Raw genomic sequence first — 18,014 nt, 5'->3', positions numbered from 1 at the left:
TCATTATTAAATTTTAAAAAATAAATACAATTAGTTGTGTTATGTTAGGGGAGAAAATATCACAGTCGTTAGAAGATCTGCTCAGATTTACAGTCCATGTGTCAAGACAACTCATTATTAAATTTTAAAAAATAAATACAATTAGTTGTGTTCTGTTGTAACATAAATATAGAATACCATTTCCATTTATATTTATAATATAATGTAAGTTGATGGGTTACCTAGTTCAGAAATGCCATCTTGGTTTCTAATCGATTTATTTCTACTGTCCATGATCCATCACAAGTTTTTAACATCAAACTCCAATCTATCCTCCTATATTTGATGCCTTTGGTTTGATATTGTTTGTTTGGAACTTTTTAGTGGGCACAAAGTATGCGTTGTAAAAAAAAAAATTTGGAAATTGTATAGTAACGTCTATATTTTAAGAATCAATCACAATCCTCCAACCCTAAAATTATTTTGACGGAGTTAACTATCAACTAATGGGACTTACTTGGTACTTTATTGAAACCTCGGAGAAAATTAAAGTGACTGTGGATGATACTTTAATCTGATAAAATTTAATTCAGTAAAAGTTATTCACGGAAGGATAATTTACCCAAGTTTAAATTACAAAAAGTATCGGTCAAATTTCTAATGGTATAATTTACCAAGTTTAAATTACAAATAGGAATCAAAGGAGGTCAATTTTCTAATGGGACTAATTCAAAAGGGAATCCAATGAAGAAATAGAAAAATGGCTACAGTAAGCATTTGTGACTTCGAGGGAAAGAGCCTAAAATAATTTAATAGACCAAAATTTGCCTCATTAACTTGGGCAATCAAGAACTTGAATGACCGTATCTGAGCTAATAGGGCATGAGAATATGCTTCCTAACAAAAGTTTCCATATTTATGTATTTGGTTTGGAGGCTTTTCAAGCACAATATTCATAGAAGGGATCCGTTTTATTGGATGCTTAATAATGATTTAATAACTAAAGAATGAAAGATGAAGGAGCGTGTGATTCGTCTAATTAGTGTCCCCCGATCTTATATCACAATTAAATACATATGGATAGTGTCTTGCATTTATAAAAATAAGTAAACATTATTAATAGCTTAAATTTATGGATTCAATAATAAATATTCAAAACGTTACATTTAGCATCAGAACAAACTTCATCTTTTATCGGTCTCTTATCTCACTTTATTGCAAAAGTCTAACCCGTTACATGCCTCGCTCCTACAGATATTAAAATAATGTGGGTATAGCGGTCATTTACATTAAGAAAAAATATATTAAAATAATTGCATTTACAAGAAAGGAAAACGAAAATATGGCCTCATGTTATTCTTATTATTTTTCCTCCTATCATTATTGAATATAGAGTTGTTTTATCCTTTTTGGAATATTGGACAATGGTCACGTAGGCTTTCTCGACAGTGATCCATTAAAGTCAAAAGCAAGTCGCTGATCATGGACCTTCGTTTCAAATGGGTTGAACGATATTGGGGTTTCCTATGCGGGCTCTTGCAGTTAAAGTGGGGAAGAGAAGAACTGCTGTGATCCAACTCCATATGCGGGCCCCTATTAGTATTTGAAGAAAGAACTCTACCCGACCATTACAGTCACAAATCAGAAATATATATATATTATAAATCTATATAATATAATATAGAATATGATTGTTTAGCTATGTCTTGTAAGCAATTTTTTTAAGTTTCAAAAGCCTCTAAAGCATCTTATATTTTAAGCATGTCAACTCGCCATTTAAAACTAAATACCACTACTATTATTATTATCACTTTTTTTTTTTTTTTTAATCTTCTAGGTTATTACAACTCGCAAAGTCCCCAACCCACCTTGATTCATAATAAATGTATAAATAAAATATATATTTTTTAAGTTATAGTTTTATTTTCTTTCATCTTTATGATAATTTTAAATTTTATTATAGTTGTTAAATATTTGTCAAAACTTTATTTATTTTTTATTTTACAAAATTTATCTTAAATTTGTTTCAAGTTTAATTTTTTTTTTTTCTTAAAAAATATTTATGTTGGGATGCCTCGATCTCATCCCGTCTCCAATGCATGATGTGTTTAGCAACAACTTTTTTTTATTGTGAGACGGGTTTGGGATAATGTGCTCGGTCCCAAACCGATCCTGTTAACAACTTACATGTGAATTAGATAATTCGAGAATAAGTTGTGAGATAAATTATTAAATGATTGTATAGCATAAATTATTTGGTGGTTCCATTCAATCAAAATTTATTTTCAATTTATTTTATTAAATTTTTTGGGTCCACTTCTCAACACTAGAGAATTGTAATTGAACTAAACCATATGGTCAACTAGGATCACAATAATTTCTCCAGCTGCCCATGGGAGAAAAATCTAACAATGTCAATTCTAGCATTTTCATTGTGTTTCAATTGAAATAATTATGACCACAATGATACATATTATTATTATTATTTGTTGGTACTCACACACACGTGCCTCTTTTGAGGCTCAAGCCCCTAACCTTCTTTTAGACAGTAGGAGCTTGGTACCGCTAGGTTGTTGGCGTGTTAGTCCAATGATACATATTAGATGGGCTAATACAACTAAACATAATCACAAGCAAGCATACTAATATGTATTTTTTTTGTCCAACATATGTTTCAATTTTAATTGGTGATAGTGAGTTTAGAACAATGGAACTTGTCTGTTTTAATACCATGTTAACACCATGTATTCTAAAAGCTTAAATTATTAGAGATTGTGTAACTTTAATATTTAAATCCTCTAACCATAAAAGAGTAGTCATAAATTACAAATTTAGATGGAAGGATTTGGAAGCAAAAGGCATCAGCAAATTATTTCCGTTACAATTCAATAAAATTAGTTAACGAAGTTCTTCATGCTTATTTTGAAGGGTTGTTTCTCGCGTGACTTTTTAAATATTTATATTTGAAATGCTAATTGCATGAAAAACTTCAGTTTAGCTAACTTGTGCATCTCCCCCTTATATGGAGAAAAAAATTCATTAATTTTAGCTAACGTGTGTATGTCACCTTATTATGGCATGAGAGAAAGTACGAATGTGTTTGGCTGGTAATAGTGAGAGTGTATTTATTCAACAAATCTTTTACTTCAATTTGCCTAATAGAAATTCTGAGGGTAAATTTATATTATAATTGGAAAATCCAAAAAAAAAGCTGTTAGTATCTCCCAACATAAGGATACAATCATGTTTATTCCATTAATTTGTGACAGGCAACAACGCTAAAATAATTTAATAGTCAAAAATTTATTTCATTTACGATCGCAATCAAATATGACCAAATGTGAATAAATAAAGTACGATTATATGACATCTGCTATAATTCAGTTATATATTTATTTAAAAGGGTACACCTCAACTAAAATATGGCACGTGAGGTGTAAAAACCCTTCTTTTATTCAATCATTAGTAGAAGCACATTTTCACACATTTTAGCCTTTTCAAAAAAAAAAAAAAATTAAAATTAACATATTCTAAAATAGATAAATGAATGTGTGATAATATACCAGTCAAGGAACTAGTGGACGCCAACTGCATCCCTTACATGCAATTAAATGAGGCCCACGTCATTGCATCCCTTAGCCCTGGAAGTTGGGCTAAGTTTTCGTCCATCCTCTTTAGCTAGACAATCATCATTCTAAAGTAGCATTTGAGAGCAACTAATTGGTGACTGGTAATTGAAATAAGAAATTTAATTTAAATTTTAATTATTTTTTTTTAATCTTAATTACAAGTTGTCATTTGATGCTTTCAAACATAACTTAAATAAAATGAGAAAGAAATAACCGAAGTAAGATAGTGAATTTTTTTTGAGCACCTAAATGAATAGTATAAGTTAAGCGTAAAGTTCTACCAATTTGATATTTTTCATCTTTTTCGACAAACTTAAATGGTAAATGTCTAGCATAAGTTACGAAGTTGGATTGAGGGTTTGGAAGCAAAACAGTATCACCAAATTATTGTTTACTCAATTATACCTCAAAAAAAATTAGTCACGTACAAAGCTCTTCATGCTTATTTTGAAGAGTTGTTTCTAGCATGTCTAGATAAATATTAGTATTTGAAACGTTAATTGCATGAAAAACTTCATTCTAACTAACTTAGTTTTATTTGTTAGCTTTGTTAGCTTCGTGCATGTGCATTTTATTATGGAGTGGAGAAAATATGAACATCATTATTATTAGATATTTGAGGAAACTAAGGCACTAAACCTACGTAAATATTATTTAAATTCTCTCCGCCCCAGGAATTTGGAAAGATAAATAGAATGAGTAGTTTTTTTTATTGTAGGATAAATATTGTGCTGCAAATGAGTTTGCATTGTGTAAGTAACACTTCTAAGCGACACACTTGATGGTTCTTACTCCTTTTCTTACTCCTTTTGCCACCCAACTAGTGTGAAGAGAAGAAGATAGACTTGCTGGTTTTTTGTAGATATCTAAATTAGGGAGATTTTGTTTCCTCTTTCAATTCTATACTTGAAGTTGGGTCTCTTATTGTTGTGTGATAAATATTGTAGATCAACCACATTTATTTGTTTAATGCAATTTAATTTATAGAAATTGGAATTACTCAAGTCAATAATTGCACAAGTGTGGTTTGTAATATAATTCTATTATCAATACCATGTTTTTAAAATCAAACCAATTCCTATTTGATGCTTAGGTTTGATATTGTTTCGAGTGGGACAAAGTTTACGTAGTTGTACAATAGAGAAGATGAAATTGTATTCTAGCTTTTATATTATAAGGTATTTTGGCAATTGGACTTTTATATTATAAGGTATTTTGCTGATCAATCCCAATTCTCCAACCTCACTAGGACAACATAATGTGCATGCTCAAGTTAATTCGCTCCTCCCTCATATTCTAAGAGAAAAGATAAAACTTTAGTAAAAAGTTTGAGGGTTTCGGGGTTAGTTTTGTCACACCACATATTAATTAGGAATAAAAATGTAATTTTATTTATTTGAAGGGTAATTTTGGTATTATAAAAAAATATTCTGATGGAGTTAACTGTCAATTAATTGTCTTTCTTGTTACTTTGTTAAAAGCTCATAGAAAGCTAGAGTAAAAAGTAAATTTGGCTTCTTTTGAAAGTAAAAACAAAGGTTATTGCTACCGGTCTATCACATATGTTGGCAAAAATGGTCCTAACTTATAAGTCATGTGTGTGTAACTAGGAAAAGTCATAACCTTGTAGGTAGATATAATCACTTAATAGCTTAAACTTTTAAATTAAATCAACTAATAACTTAAACTTTTGAATTAAATAATAAAAATTCAATTTGTTACATCTGATATATAAGAGTAAGTCTAATTTCTTATCTTAATTTTTGGTCCAGTGTGGAGCCAATTCATTTCCAGGTATATATCTATCATTTACATTAACAAAAAATATTAAAAAAAATTGCATTTATCAAAAAGAAAAATGCAAATATCTCCACATGTTAGTATTATTCTTTTAGGAAAACGCAAATATCTCCACATGTAATTATTTTTTTTTAGTTCACATTATTATTGAGTAGCTTTATAGTCTTTGAATATTGGACCATGGTCATGTGGGCTTTCTCGGCTGTGATCCATTAAAATAAACACCACTCTCTGATCATGGACCTTCGGTACAAATGACTTGAGCAATATTGGGCTTTCCCTATGCGGGCTCTTGCAGTTAAAGTGTGTAGGGATGGTAAAATGGGTCAAAACCCACCAACCCGTCCATATCCGCCCAACTCCATATGCGGGCGGGCCTCTATTCCAAAGTAATTGGGCTTTTTTCTTCTTCTGTTTTTTTAAATTTGTAAACTTTTTTCCATCACCTAGACTAACATATAAAGACTAGAGCTGGGGTCAAATTGATTCAGATGTGAAGTCACCAACCTAAGGTCCACTCATTTGTTGTGGATACAACTTTAGGATATTTTACACGCATTAATTTTAAAGAAATAGGTCTACCTGTCCATTGCACTCACTGAAAAAGAAAAAAATATTTTTATATATCTATATAATATAATATAAAATACGATTGTTTAGCTTGGAAGTGCCATCTTAGGTTCTTGTAAGCACTTTCTTTTCTAAGTTTACGTCTGTAAAGCACCCTATATTTTATGAATGTCAATTCCCCCATTTAGATTATGTCAAGAAAAAAGAAAAAAAAAAAAACTCCAAATGAGAAACCAAAGACCTTTATTCCTCCTACAGTCCAACTACTATGACCCACTCTACCATACAATATAATATTATTCGTTTCAAGTCTGAACTCGCACGATTGTTTTGTTCTTGAGTTTTATCCCAAAAGGGATCATATTAAATTAGAATGACATACCACCATATGATATGATATTATTTGCTTTGAGTCTGAACCCGCACTCTTGGATTTTATCACTTTTATCCCAAAAGGTTTCGTACCAATTGAAGTGACACACCTACATATATAACACTTTTTCTTCCCATGCCTAGACAATTGTAGGATTATGCACTTATTGCTTGTCAGTGCCTCTTGCACCCGCCCACAACACACCTACCTACAAAGTCGCAACAAGAAATATCAATCTAGTTCCTCTTCTGGTTTAAAATTAGAATTTAAAATTCGCAAAGGCCCAAAGCCATTCCGATTAATAAAATATTTTTTGAGTTTTATTTTTCTTTCAGTTTTTATAATACTTTTGAATTTTAACAACATTTTTATTACTAGAGGTGTTAAATATTTGTCAAAATTTATTTTTTTTTATAACATTTATCTTAAATTTGTTCAAGTTTAAATTATTTTTCTTAAAAAGAGCTCCTCAAATTCGTCCCGACTTAAAATGCGGGACGGGTGTGTTAAAAGTTTTTATAATTTGAAAGAAGGGTGCTATGTCTCAAGCCATTCTCTTGACATCCCTATATATGAATTAAGTAATTCAAAAAGTAAAAGTGTGAGAGAAATTACAGCGGTTCTAGATCATAAATCACCCAATAGTCCCAGTTCAAGCAAAATTTATATTCAAATTTTTTTTTTAATATAACTTAATTAAACTTTATGGGTCCACTTTTCAATGCTAAAGGGGTTGTAATTGAACTAAACTACATGGTCTCTAGTTATCAAAATCCAACAAAATCTGAGCCATCATCATGTGAATGAAATTAAATGATTCTAGTATCTTCATTGATGTTTCAATTGAAATAATGATGCCAAGATGATGAGATATTTGATGGAACCAAGTAAACATAATTACAATCAAGCAACAAAAAAAGCATAGTATATACAGGTGTACGTGGTAGTATAATTATTACAAACCCTTAATTACCAACCAAAGTTATAAATATTGTTTCATCAATATGGTAAACAAATTTAATTCTGGTAGACATTGTTTCATCATACAAATAGAATGTTATAATAAATGAAAATGACACCTCAACGGCTATATTTTCTCCACTCACAAAAGCATTGGTTTGTCTTTCTTTTTCAGATTGATACATAGACTGTAAAATTAAAAACAATTGGTCACAATCCTCCAACAAAGAGAGACTAATTTCATGATTCGTCACACAACATCTACAGACGTCAATACAGCACAATAAATAAATGACTTATTACTAATACGGAGTAGAAACATATTTTAATCCTAAAACAAGGGCTAGTGTTATCTTAATAATACATTAGTGTTTATCATTAATTATATATATATATATATATATATATGTTTATATATTGTAGCATACTAACCAGATAACATACTAGTGTTTATCATTATAAATTAGATATAGATATATATGCTCGTATATTGTAACTTACCAGCATAGAATCCTAATCCTAAATAAGAGAAATGGAAATGGTAGACATCACAGTCACATCCCACCTCACATCTAATGGTAAGCAAAGCAATTCAAACCTTTTTTTTTTTTTTTCTCTTAAAAAAAAAAAAAAATTGGAAAAAAAAAAAAGTTTTTTTCTTTTCTTTTCTTTGCTATTTTCTTTTTCTTCGAGTAGCTCTCACTCTCTTTATCGAACGTTGGAAGATGGAGTTGTTGAGTATGTTGAGAGTATTCTCCAAATATAATTTGCTTTATACTTACTCTTGCAGGATTCTAATACTACCCATCATTTCTCTTCTGCTTATTTTCCATTTCTCTGCTGAGAATCAATTGTATTTCCTTTCTGAAAATTGAGTTTTCTACCCATATGATAATGCCTCAGGGTGTTGTGGAGATAAATTTTCTCTTTTGTTGTTTGGTTCATGAGAAATAAATCTTTGATTTCAGTCGAGAAAGTGATAAAAGTAGATCTCTTCAGAGAAGAACCAGCATGCCTTTTGGGTTGGTCTCGGCATGGAATAAGCGCAGGAGAAGCAAGTCTGAGGATCATGTTGACCCTTGTAATGTTCTGCATCTTTTCTTTTCTGATTGATATCACATTTTGTGTTTTGTTCAAAAAAATTTCTAACCCTTTTTCTTAAAATTTTTAAAATATATATTTATAATAATATCATTTGTATATAATCTTTTCAAAATTTGAATGTTTTTGAACCAATTCAATTTTTCAGGGATATATAAAACTGTGGAAAATTGGCAACTTGAAAATCAAAACCCACCGGCGAAAAGACGGCAAGGATCATCAGTTTTCACACTAAGGGAAATGGAGGAGGCAACATGCTCTTTCAGTGATGAGAATTTGCTTGGGAAAGGAGGATTTGGCAAAGTTTACAAGGGCACTTTGAGGTCTGGAGAGGTATGTTTCATTTAACATTTTTTATACAATTCAAAAAAAAAAATATATATATATATATATATAGAGAGAGAGAGAGAGAGAGAGAGAAAGTTAGCTTACAATTAGTAATTGTAGAAAAGAATTGAATTTTCACCAATTACACAACTTGGGTTCATACACAATTCAGAGGAACCTAATAAAAAGTTGGCTTCCAATCACTAATTGTAGACAAAGAATTGAATGTCCACCAATTACACAACTTGGGTGCATGAACAATTTATAAGAACATAATAAAAAGAATTTCCACCAATTACACAACTTGGGTTCATCCACAATTCATAGGAACATAATAAAAAGTTAGCTTACAATCACTAATTCTGGAAAATAATTGAATTTCCAGCAATTACACAAGTTGTTTTCATGCATAATTCAGAAAAAGATAATAAAAAGTAGCTCACAATCACCAATTATAGAAAAGACTTGAATTTCCAGCAATTACACAAGTTGGGTTCATGCACAATTCAGAAAAAGATAATAGATGGTTAGCTTACAATCACTAACTGTAGAGAAGAATTGAATTTCCACCAATTAAACAAGTTGTTTTCATGCACAATTCAGAAAAACAAAATAAAAAGTTAGTTTACAATCACTGATTGTATAAAAAGAATTGAATTTTCACCAATTACACAACTTTGGTTCATGCACAATTCAGAAAAACACAATAAGAAGTTAGCTTACAATCACCCATTCTAGAAAAGAATTGAATTTCCACCAATTACACAGCTTTGGTTCATTCACAATTCAGAAAAAAAAATAGCTTACAATCACTAATTATGGAAAAGAATTGAATTTTACAGTCTTACACAAGAACTGTTGTGGCAAATTTTCTTCAATTGTAGAGATTTTTTTTTCAATCAAAATAGACATACTGTATCATTATATAGAATGAATGGACCATAGTCACCAAACAGTAGGTGAATTCCTAACATCCCATTTCTTCTCTCTATTTTGATGTTGGAAGGTTGTTGCAATCAAGAAAATGGAGCTACCAAAATTCAAAGAAGCCGAAGGGGAACGCGAATTTCGTGTGGAAGTTGATATGTTGAGCAGACTGGACCATCCAAATCTGGTTTCCCTAATAGGCTATTGTGCTGATGGGAAGCATAGGTTTCTAGTATACGAGCATATGCAAAAAGGGAACCTGCAAGATCATTTAAATGGTTGGTTTTGACTCGAAAAAGCCGATTCACTTGTCAAAGTCCTTGTATTTAACTTCTAATTCTCTTAAACTGGATTCTAGGAATTGGAGAAGTGAAGATGGATTGGCCTTCAAGGCTCAAAGTGGCTATCGGAGCGGCTAGAGGACTTGCTTATCTCCATTCAAGTTCTGCTGTTGGGATTCCAATTGTTCATAGGGACTTCAAATCTACCAACATTCTTTTAAACACCAACTTTGAAGCAAAGGTAATTAACTTGAATATCTCTATCCCGGATTTTTTTTTTAAGCCGACAATATATGCTAAGGTTTCTTATCTGTTTTGGCAGATATCAGATTTTGGACTTGCCAAGTTCATGCCAGAGGGCCAGGAAATCTATGTGACTGCCAGAGTTCTTGGTACTTTTGGCTATTTTGATCCCGAGTATACATCGGTATGCGTCTTTATTACACAATGATATATTTCTAATTGTCGTTAGTGTTTGAAATTCTTCCAATATTTCCACTATATGTTTTCTCCCTAATATTTCTTACAGATTTTATATATTTATTCATTCTATTCCCTGTTTTGTTAGGTCTGCCAAGAATTAAAAATATAAATTGCCACTATGAAATCAACTTTGAAAAACTAGACAAGAAGCAATGATTGAGTGTTTCTGAATCAAAGTGATCATATGCATTCAATACATACATCTGCTTATAATATCATATATTCATGTAAGCTAATAGCAGCTGAGTAGATAAGCTAGTAGGAATATATGCAGCTTGAAAATATGAAGGCACATAGGTATCAATTGATTAACTTCCTTCACATTTATTCACACTCACACACACACACACACACACACATATATATTATATATTAGAGTCAATTTTTTTTTTTTACTTTTATTTATTTATTTTGTGTAAAACATTGCACTTAAAAATTTAAAACCCTTTTAGAACTATGACGATGGTTAGATCCCAAATCTAGAGGGCTCGATAATGGAAATTGTGACGCTTAGTTTTTCTTTCATTTGTTTTTCAAGTATCAATAGCAAAACAACAGGCAAATCTGAGAATTATATACAAGTATATAGATATGTCCTCTGCAATTTGTAAACATGAAAGATTACTGTGACCTTTACCCTGTCTTGACAATGAAAATTCTGTTCCCCCATAACTCAAGAATCTCACACCTAAGGTAATCTCCTTACAACTGACGTTATGTAGAGAAATTTAAAATCATAACTTTTCAAAAGCAATTTAATATTTTACAATCAAATTTCGTTATGAAGATTCTGACTAAGTGCACAGAATGACAGCTTCTTAACTTAAAATGAAGGATTCCTCAATATGCTCAAAATAACAGCTTCTGAACTCAAACTACACAATATGAAAAAACTAATTAATCGAATGCAATTTTTTTGTGATACCATGTGTATTATAAATAAAGATGTATCGTCTTCTCTAAGACCACCTTGGACTAAAATCATTCACAGAGAAGTGTGTGTTCACAAATACTTGGATTAAATGCAAAGGTTGCCGACCTAAGTTCATAAAACGCCTTCTACTTTGTTTTCCTCCAATTTCTAAGGCACTTATTGACCATACACTTCATTGCAATAGGCTTACCAATTAGAAAGACTATAATTCCTTTCTTTTTAAAAGTGATTAGCAATAGAAATGGGGTTTTTTTTTTTTTTTCATTTAAATGATGCCTATGAGGGTCTAAAGCTTAAAATATGTTTACTTTGGCAACAGACAGGAAAACTCACTTTACAAAGTGATGTTTATGCATTTGGAGTTGTTCTGCTTGAGCTTTTGACTGGAAGGAGAGCTTTGGACCTGAGCCAAGGACCCAATGATCAAAACCTTGTACTACAGGTAGCGACACTTTCTTTTCATCATCATCAACTATCCAGTACGTTAAAAGTTAATTCTAAATTGCCATGAAATGGCAATTGGTGCTCCTGGAAAATTTCAGGTTAGGCATATATTGAACAACAAGAAAAAACTGCGCAAGGTGATAGATCCAGAGATGAGCCGGAGTTCATTCACAATGGAGTCTATATCCATGTTTGCAAACCTAGCATCGCGCTGTGTTCGTACTGAAAGTAGTGAGAGACCCTCAATGGAAGAATGCATAAAAGAACTCCAGAAGATTCTCTACTGGAATTCAAAAGTAAATTCAGATTGGTCGGAACACCCCACCAGCTTGAAAATGTTTGCCATAAAAAACAATCATGCTTTATAAACTCTCATCGGATTCTTCATTATCAGAAGCGTTTGGCAAATCCTAGCCGGTGGCTTCTGGATCACTTTCTTGTGTGCGCTCAGCAGTGTGTAACAATTGTAGCAGTTTGATAAGGTGCCAAATATTCATTCCATTTAATTATAATAAATGGATTTCACAGAAGATGAAATGTATAAAAAAAAAAGAAAAAAAAAAGGGGGGAATGAGAAGATCATAAGAAAGGAACATTTCCATGTATGTCGTGTTTATTCTATTAGTACCACCATTTGGTTCTGATATATTTCATTTAAAAGATGTAAACTTTTTGGTGGATTTGTATTAAATTACGGTGGAAAAGAAGAAACTGGCAATTTTGTGCATCTCCAATGGGTTCTTGAGATCATCTATGTGAAATACTAGTCCTTTGTACAAGTTATTCAAGAAATAAACATCTTTGAATTGTAGTTTATTTTGATGAAAATTGAATATATAAACAACTCACTGAATTTTAGCTTCTTTCAGTCCACTAGGTAATGGAGAGTTTCTGAATATCATTTATATGTGTGTGTATAATCATCATCATTTTATTTATTTTATTTTATTTTTGGATTATTATTATTTGAATTTTAGATTACTTTGGTAATTATTCTTGAAACCTTGACCTCAGGGTGCTAGAGTTCCAATTGATGCAGCCCTGGCCAGGCTTACAGGGATTCATCTATCAATACAGAGGAATGAACAGGGACATTGTCCCTTATATGTCCCACCTAGATAATGATTTTTTAACTTTTCTTTAATATCTCTTCTCAGTTTATCTAATTCTCTTTTTAACTTTTCCCTCTCAACTCTATTGCCATGTCACAATACCACCATTACTTTTTAAGTTTATACAAGTGGTAAGAATCACACTCTTTTATTTTTGGAAGACTTAAACCATGGACCTTCTACTAGAAGACGACTATATAGCCTTCTCTAAATGCAAGAATTTATTTTTTTATTTTTTTCATTCTTCTTTTTCTGTTGGGGTTTGCTATTTAAAGCAGATTTCGGATTCTTTTTCTTATTTTTGTTTTAATAGTTTGTAATATAGAGCAAATAACCAACCTTAATTTTGTTTCTCTTCCACATCATTAAGGTTTACCAATTGATTAAGGAGAGCTTAGTTCAAGGCCTTAATTTACCCTTTATTGTTGGTCCATCAAATGCACATATTTGTCTTCAACTGTAGCTACCAAATAGTTTCAAACAACAATCAATTGGTTTCAAACTCATGAAAATTATAAATTAAAGTACAAGGGAATGTCAAAAGAGTTAGTGGTGGGAATGTCAAAAGAGTTAGTGGTGGAGAAGATTAAGGAAATAAGAGCAAGTCTAGGAGAAACTTATGGTAAAGATCTTTTGGATTATGTTTTTATATTATTTTTCTCCACAAGATAATGCCCAACTTAAATTCTTCATCATCTCTTAGAATTTTTATGTACCGGTGTTGGGTTGTATTCATGTCCTTAATAGACTTTCAATTTTATATGGTACCTTGTCTCTGATGAGTTTCTTTCAAATTGATGGCATGCAAGTGCAAATGAATGTGGCCAAAAACTTCACATCCTGAATTTCCAAAAGAAACCATAGAAAAGGCCAATGCTCTTTAAATGTATTCAGAAATTCACATTAAAATCATTTGTATACATTTCATATAATCTAAATTCTCTCCTACAAGTTGGTACCTTTGGCAGCATCAAATCTTGCTTTCATATTCTTTCCCTACCCATATCTCTCTTCTTCAATAGGAGAACCCAACCAAAACTTCTCAATCACTCATGTCCGCTCTTTTGGCCCTCCACACAGCATTAATCACAACCCAAATAGAGATAAACCAAATGAAAAATATCCTCCTCCTCCTCCATTTAACACAAGTCTATCACGAAAGCACTCTCCCTATGAGATCCTCCCTTTAAACACGACTAAGTAACATTCTCAATGATCAAAAAAAATTAATCTAAACTGAGAATGCCTTCACGACAGCATTTCATTTATGACATTGCCACTCCTAGATTGGTTGTTCCATCTCTTCATTACATCCAACAATATCTCGTTCCACGTGTCCACCGGTCCCGGTAAGCACCAATGGACACAATCATTCTGTACCCTCTCTCCGATCCCATTGGCGAACGGAAAAGGGTACATGTACGGTCCCGGATGGCCATCCGGTCTCATTAACGATAACTCGGTGACATCCAGAGCCTCAACCCTCAACCTAGCGAATCGCTTGGCATTCAACCTCGCAACCTCCACTTCTTCAACCCCAATCCTTCTCATATCGAAGTCCATTCCTTCAAACCTCTTTTCGCCTACCTTGTAAGGCTCCGTCTTGGGACAAGCACCAAACTTGTCCCAAGCGCCTTCAAAATGGTGGGGCGAGAACGTAGTCACCATCACGTCGAGTGCGTTTTCACTAGCCTTCCGCCTATCAATAATGCCATTAAGGGTCGTCTCGAAAGCCCTCCTGAACACGTCATAAAACCCGATTTCCGTGAAGTTTTCGCCGTCACAGGAGTGACAACCGAGCACCTTATCCCCATCAAAATACACCGCGGGGTGTAGAAACCAATGCCCGACCGATAGGACAACCATGTCCATCCCATCCAGTTCAAACGCCCAACGCTCGTCCACAGAATCCAAGTACAACTTGTTGTGCCCCAAATTGCCATTTTTCTCAACACCCTTAACCAAAAATGGTGACCAATAAACGGAGACATTGACATTGTGGGATTTGAAGTGCCACCGGCGGAACTTGTTGTCTTCGCCGTTGGTGTAGACAAGGTTAGGGGCGGAGACGGTGGCTAGCAAGCAGAGGAGGGACTCGAGTTGGTTCCTGGCCATGGAATCACCCACAAAGGCTATGTGTTTGTTGGCCATGATTTGGAGGAATGTGTTGGGGTCGAACCTTGGGAGGTGGCATTGGTCGGGCCTCCACCTCCAGTAGAGGTAGCCCATGTCTGGCCTCCCGTGGCCCATACAATTCTGACCATCCTTGATTGTACCGCAGCTTGTACCATTGTACAAAGGCCCCAATTTGTCATTCACCCATTGGCCATTGGTGTAGTCACATGGAACAACCCCAACAACATTGTCTCTTCTTTCCCCTTCTGCAAATAAAGACAATATCAAAAAATTTGTTACTTGTGTGACTCCACTGTGTTAAAACCACACCAAAATTCATCACATTTAATGGGATTGTTACAAAATTGTGTGTGCGCGTGTGCTTGTGTGACTCTACTATGCGTGATATTTAATGGGTTTGACACAAAAAGTGTGTACCTTGCGAGGGAGAGGAAGCGGCGGTGGGGGCGGCGGCGGTGGTGAAAATGGGGTTGATTGGAGGAAGGTGGTCGGTGGGAGAGAGAGGAAGGGTTATTGGGGATAAATATAAGTGTATAATAGCTATGGAAAGGAGGGCATATAGTGTCCAGAGTAAGAACTTCTTTGTGAGAGAGTGAGACTGGTCTAATTTCAATGCTTTTGTTGTGCCCATTTCATATCTCTCTCTCTCTCTCTCTGGTGTGAACAGTTTAGATTTGAGAACGGTGAGGGGGGAACAAATGGAGTCTTTTTTTAGAGAGAGAAAGAGGGGGGAGAGGAGAGAGAGAGAGTTGTGGGGGGTGATGGGTCAAAGTCACATTGAGAATCCCATTAATGGTAATTGGATTAAGGTTTTGGCCACCTAAATAAATAAATTAGACATTTGGCGGTGATTGTTTTGTCTTCACGCCTGTTGGAAGATGTGGTATCCTAACCTAGCCTTTTGTTCTTTTATTGTACGTGGCATAGATACAAGTTCCCTTCACTTTTTTAAATACATGGAAAAAGCTAAATTATTCAAGGGTAAAGCTGTCATAAAACAAAAAATAATAATTTGTGCTCCGATCTCAATTTTATTATATCTTAATTAATTAATTATATATATATATATATATATATATATTATATTTAATGACTAGCGAATTTATCAATCTTACCATCAAAATGTTTCCATATTAGTTTTAAATCTCTAAAACTTATTGCAACTTCTTATTTTTAATTTATTTAATATTATAGTAAACTTTATTTCTTGCAAGAAGTTTCAATTCGTTATCTAAAATAGTCATATTATTTAACAATTAAAATTTAGAAATTGACCAAAAAAAAAAAAATTCCCACAATTGCTAAGAAAATACTAAACATGTTGAATAGGAAATTATTTAGTTTTTTTATAAATAAAAAAAATTCACAAAAACTTAGTTATAATTGGAAGTTTTTAAATTTATATGGAAAAAAAGGTAGCAAGTGTAAGAGCTAAAAATATTACTTACAACTTTATAAGACTAATAGTTTTCTTTTAAGATTTATTGATAAATTTTCCTACTGTACACTATAATTAATATAAACTTGAATCATTTATAATGCACATAATTATGGATCCATCTACAACGATGTGCTAGCAACATGTGAGAATGAGCCCGTCAATATATTACTATCTCCGTCTCACAATTGATGTTCATTTATAAAAATTAGAGTTTTTAAAAGGACATACAATTAATGCATTGTCGCCCTTTTAAAATTATCAAATTGTCTTTTCTAATTTAAATATATATAGTTACAAAATTTGAAATTTTTAAAAAAGATAAAGAACAATGATGGAAATATAAAAGATGACATGTAAAAATAAAATAATAGAGTACTAATATGGAACGAAGGGAATAAAAAGACTAGTGCACCGGAAATAATTCAGTCCTAATATACATTATTATTATGTTTAAAATTATCGAATTAATACTTTAAATATAAATTTTAAACTAAATTTCGTTCCATGCTTAAATTTTATTATGGACGCCGGTGCTCCACATATAAAATATGTGATCAAGATTAGCAATGGCAAAAACTAGGCTGGCATTGACAAGATAGCTAGCTAACATGATTCCCTGATTGGGTTGGCACAAACACAACTTGCAATTATATATTTAATTAAACCCAATCTCCATTATAAACACAGTCATCAAAGAAAATAATGTCATCTTAACATCCTCCAAAGGGAAAAATAGATAAATAAAGTTTGGTACAAGGGCAGCATCATGAACATGAAATAAAAATAATTATGGTGCTAATTGCTTGTGTTATATTAATAATTGATCAGCAGAGTCACTGGTGTAGCACAAAGGAACTAGTGGGGGCAACTGTCCCCACTCAATTTTTAATTTTTTTAAATTTTATATAAAAAGATTTTTATATTTGTATAATGGTCCCTTCTAAAATCTGACAGTGCATATATACTATATATATATATATATATATATATATATATATATAACCAAAAGCTCATTCACGAATTTACACCAAAAAAAATAAAAAAAATAAAATAAAAGGACAAAACAAAGGAATAAAATCATGACACCATTGTAAATATATATAATATATCTATCAATTTATCACTTTCCCATAAAATATGATATTTTTTTTCCACTTTCTCAAAATATTATATTCTTTTTCATTTTTTTTTAAAAAAAAAAGCATTTCATCAAGATATTCTGCAACACTTTTGACTTTACCACAAATAAATAGATTGTTTCCATCATATCTTCAATCTTCAACACTTTTCACAATCTAAACAAAATATGCGGAGCAACCATTTACCAGTCGACAGGTAATTATTTCATCTAAATTTACTTTTTTAATTAGAAAAATTATTAATTATTACTATCAAAATTATTTTAGGGCTTGTTGTTCTTTTAAAATTTAGTTTATGAAATTGTGTTACTAATTATTATCATCTAAATAAGACTTAGAATTTGTTTTTATTTGCAACCCAAATCAATGAAATCACAA

General features: G+C 32.2%; 2 protein-coding genes across 2 annotated transcripts; one reads left to right on the top strand and one right to left on the bottom strand.

Annotated features, from left to right (window-relative positions):
* The first annotated feature begins 8,013 nt into the window (after positions 1–8,013).
* LOC132294947 (probable serine/threonine-protein kinase PBL28) lies at positions 8,014–12,535 on the top strand. The gene is made up of 7 exons (XM_059792999.1): positions 8,014–8,392; positions 8,561–8,745; positions 9,746–9,944; positions 10,025–10,188; positions 10,270–10,374; positions 11,684–11,806; positions 11,907–12,535. The coding sequence occupies exons 1-7, from the start codon at positions 8,323–8,325 to the stop codon at positions 12,174–12,176; spliced, it is 1,116 nt and encodes a 371-aa protein (XP_059648982.1). The 5' UTR covers positions 8,014–8,322; the 3' UTR covers positions 12,177–12,535.
* Positions 12,536–13,794: 1,259 nt separating this feature from the next.
* LOC132294946 (xyloglucan O-acetyltransferase 1-like) lies at positions 13,795–15,828 on the bottom strand. Its single transcript, XM_059792998.1, has 2 exons — positions 15,474–15,828; positions 13,795–15,301 (listed from the first exon to the last, which is right to left on the bottom strand). Exons 1-2 carry the CDS (start codon positions 15,685–15,687, stop codon positions 14,169–14,171), a joined length of 1,347 nt encoding a protein of 448 aa, XP_059648981.1. The 5' UTR covers positions 15,688–15,828; the 3' UTR covers positions 13,795–14,168.
* Positions 15,829–18,014: the final 2,186 nt, after the last annotated feature.

The sequence above is a fragment of the Cornus florida genome, unplaced genomic scaffold (assembly GCF_030987335.1).
Source record: "Cornus florida cultivar Cherokee Brave unplaced genomic scaffold, ASM3098733v1 CherokeeBrave_3.0.0_Hap2_Chr02, whole genome shotgun sequence".
Lineage (NCBI taxonomy): Eukaryota > Viridiplantae > Streptophyta > Magnoliopsida > Cornales > Cornaceae > Cornus > Cornus florida.
This window is presented reverse-complemented; position numbering and strand designations above follow the sequence as displayed.

Bases quoted from the DNA above. Each gene is read 5' to 3' on its own strand.
- LOC132294947 (XM_059792999.1), top strand. From the start codon at position 8,323: ATGCCTTTTGGGTTGGTCTCGGCATGGAATAAGCGCAGGAGAAGCAAG. The intron at 8,393-8,560 runs GTAATGTTCTGC...TCAATTTTTCAG, and splicing joins TGAGGATCATGTTGACCCTT to GGATATATAAAACTGTGGAA. The intron at 10,189-10,269 runs GTAATTAACTTG...CTGTTTTGGCAG, and splicing joins ACACCAACTTTGAAGCAAAG to ATATCAGATTTTGGACTTGC.
- LOC132294946 (XM_059792998.1), bottom strand. From the start codon at position 15,687: ATGGGCACAACAAAAGCATTGAAATTAGACCAGTCTCACTCTCTCACA. The intron at 15,302-15,473 runs GTACACACTTTT...CTTTATTTGCAG, and splicing joins CGCTTCCTCTCCCTCGCAAG to AAGGGGAAAGAAGAGACAAT.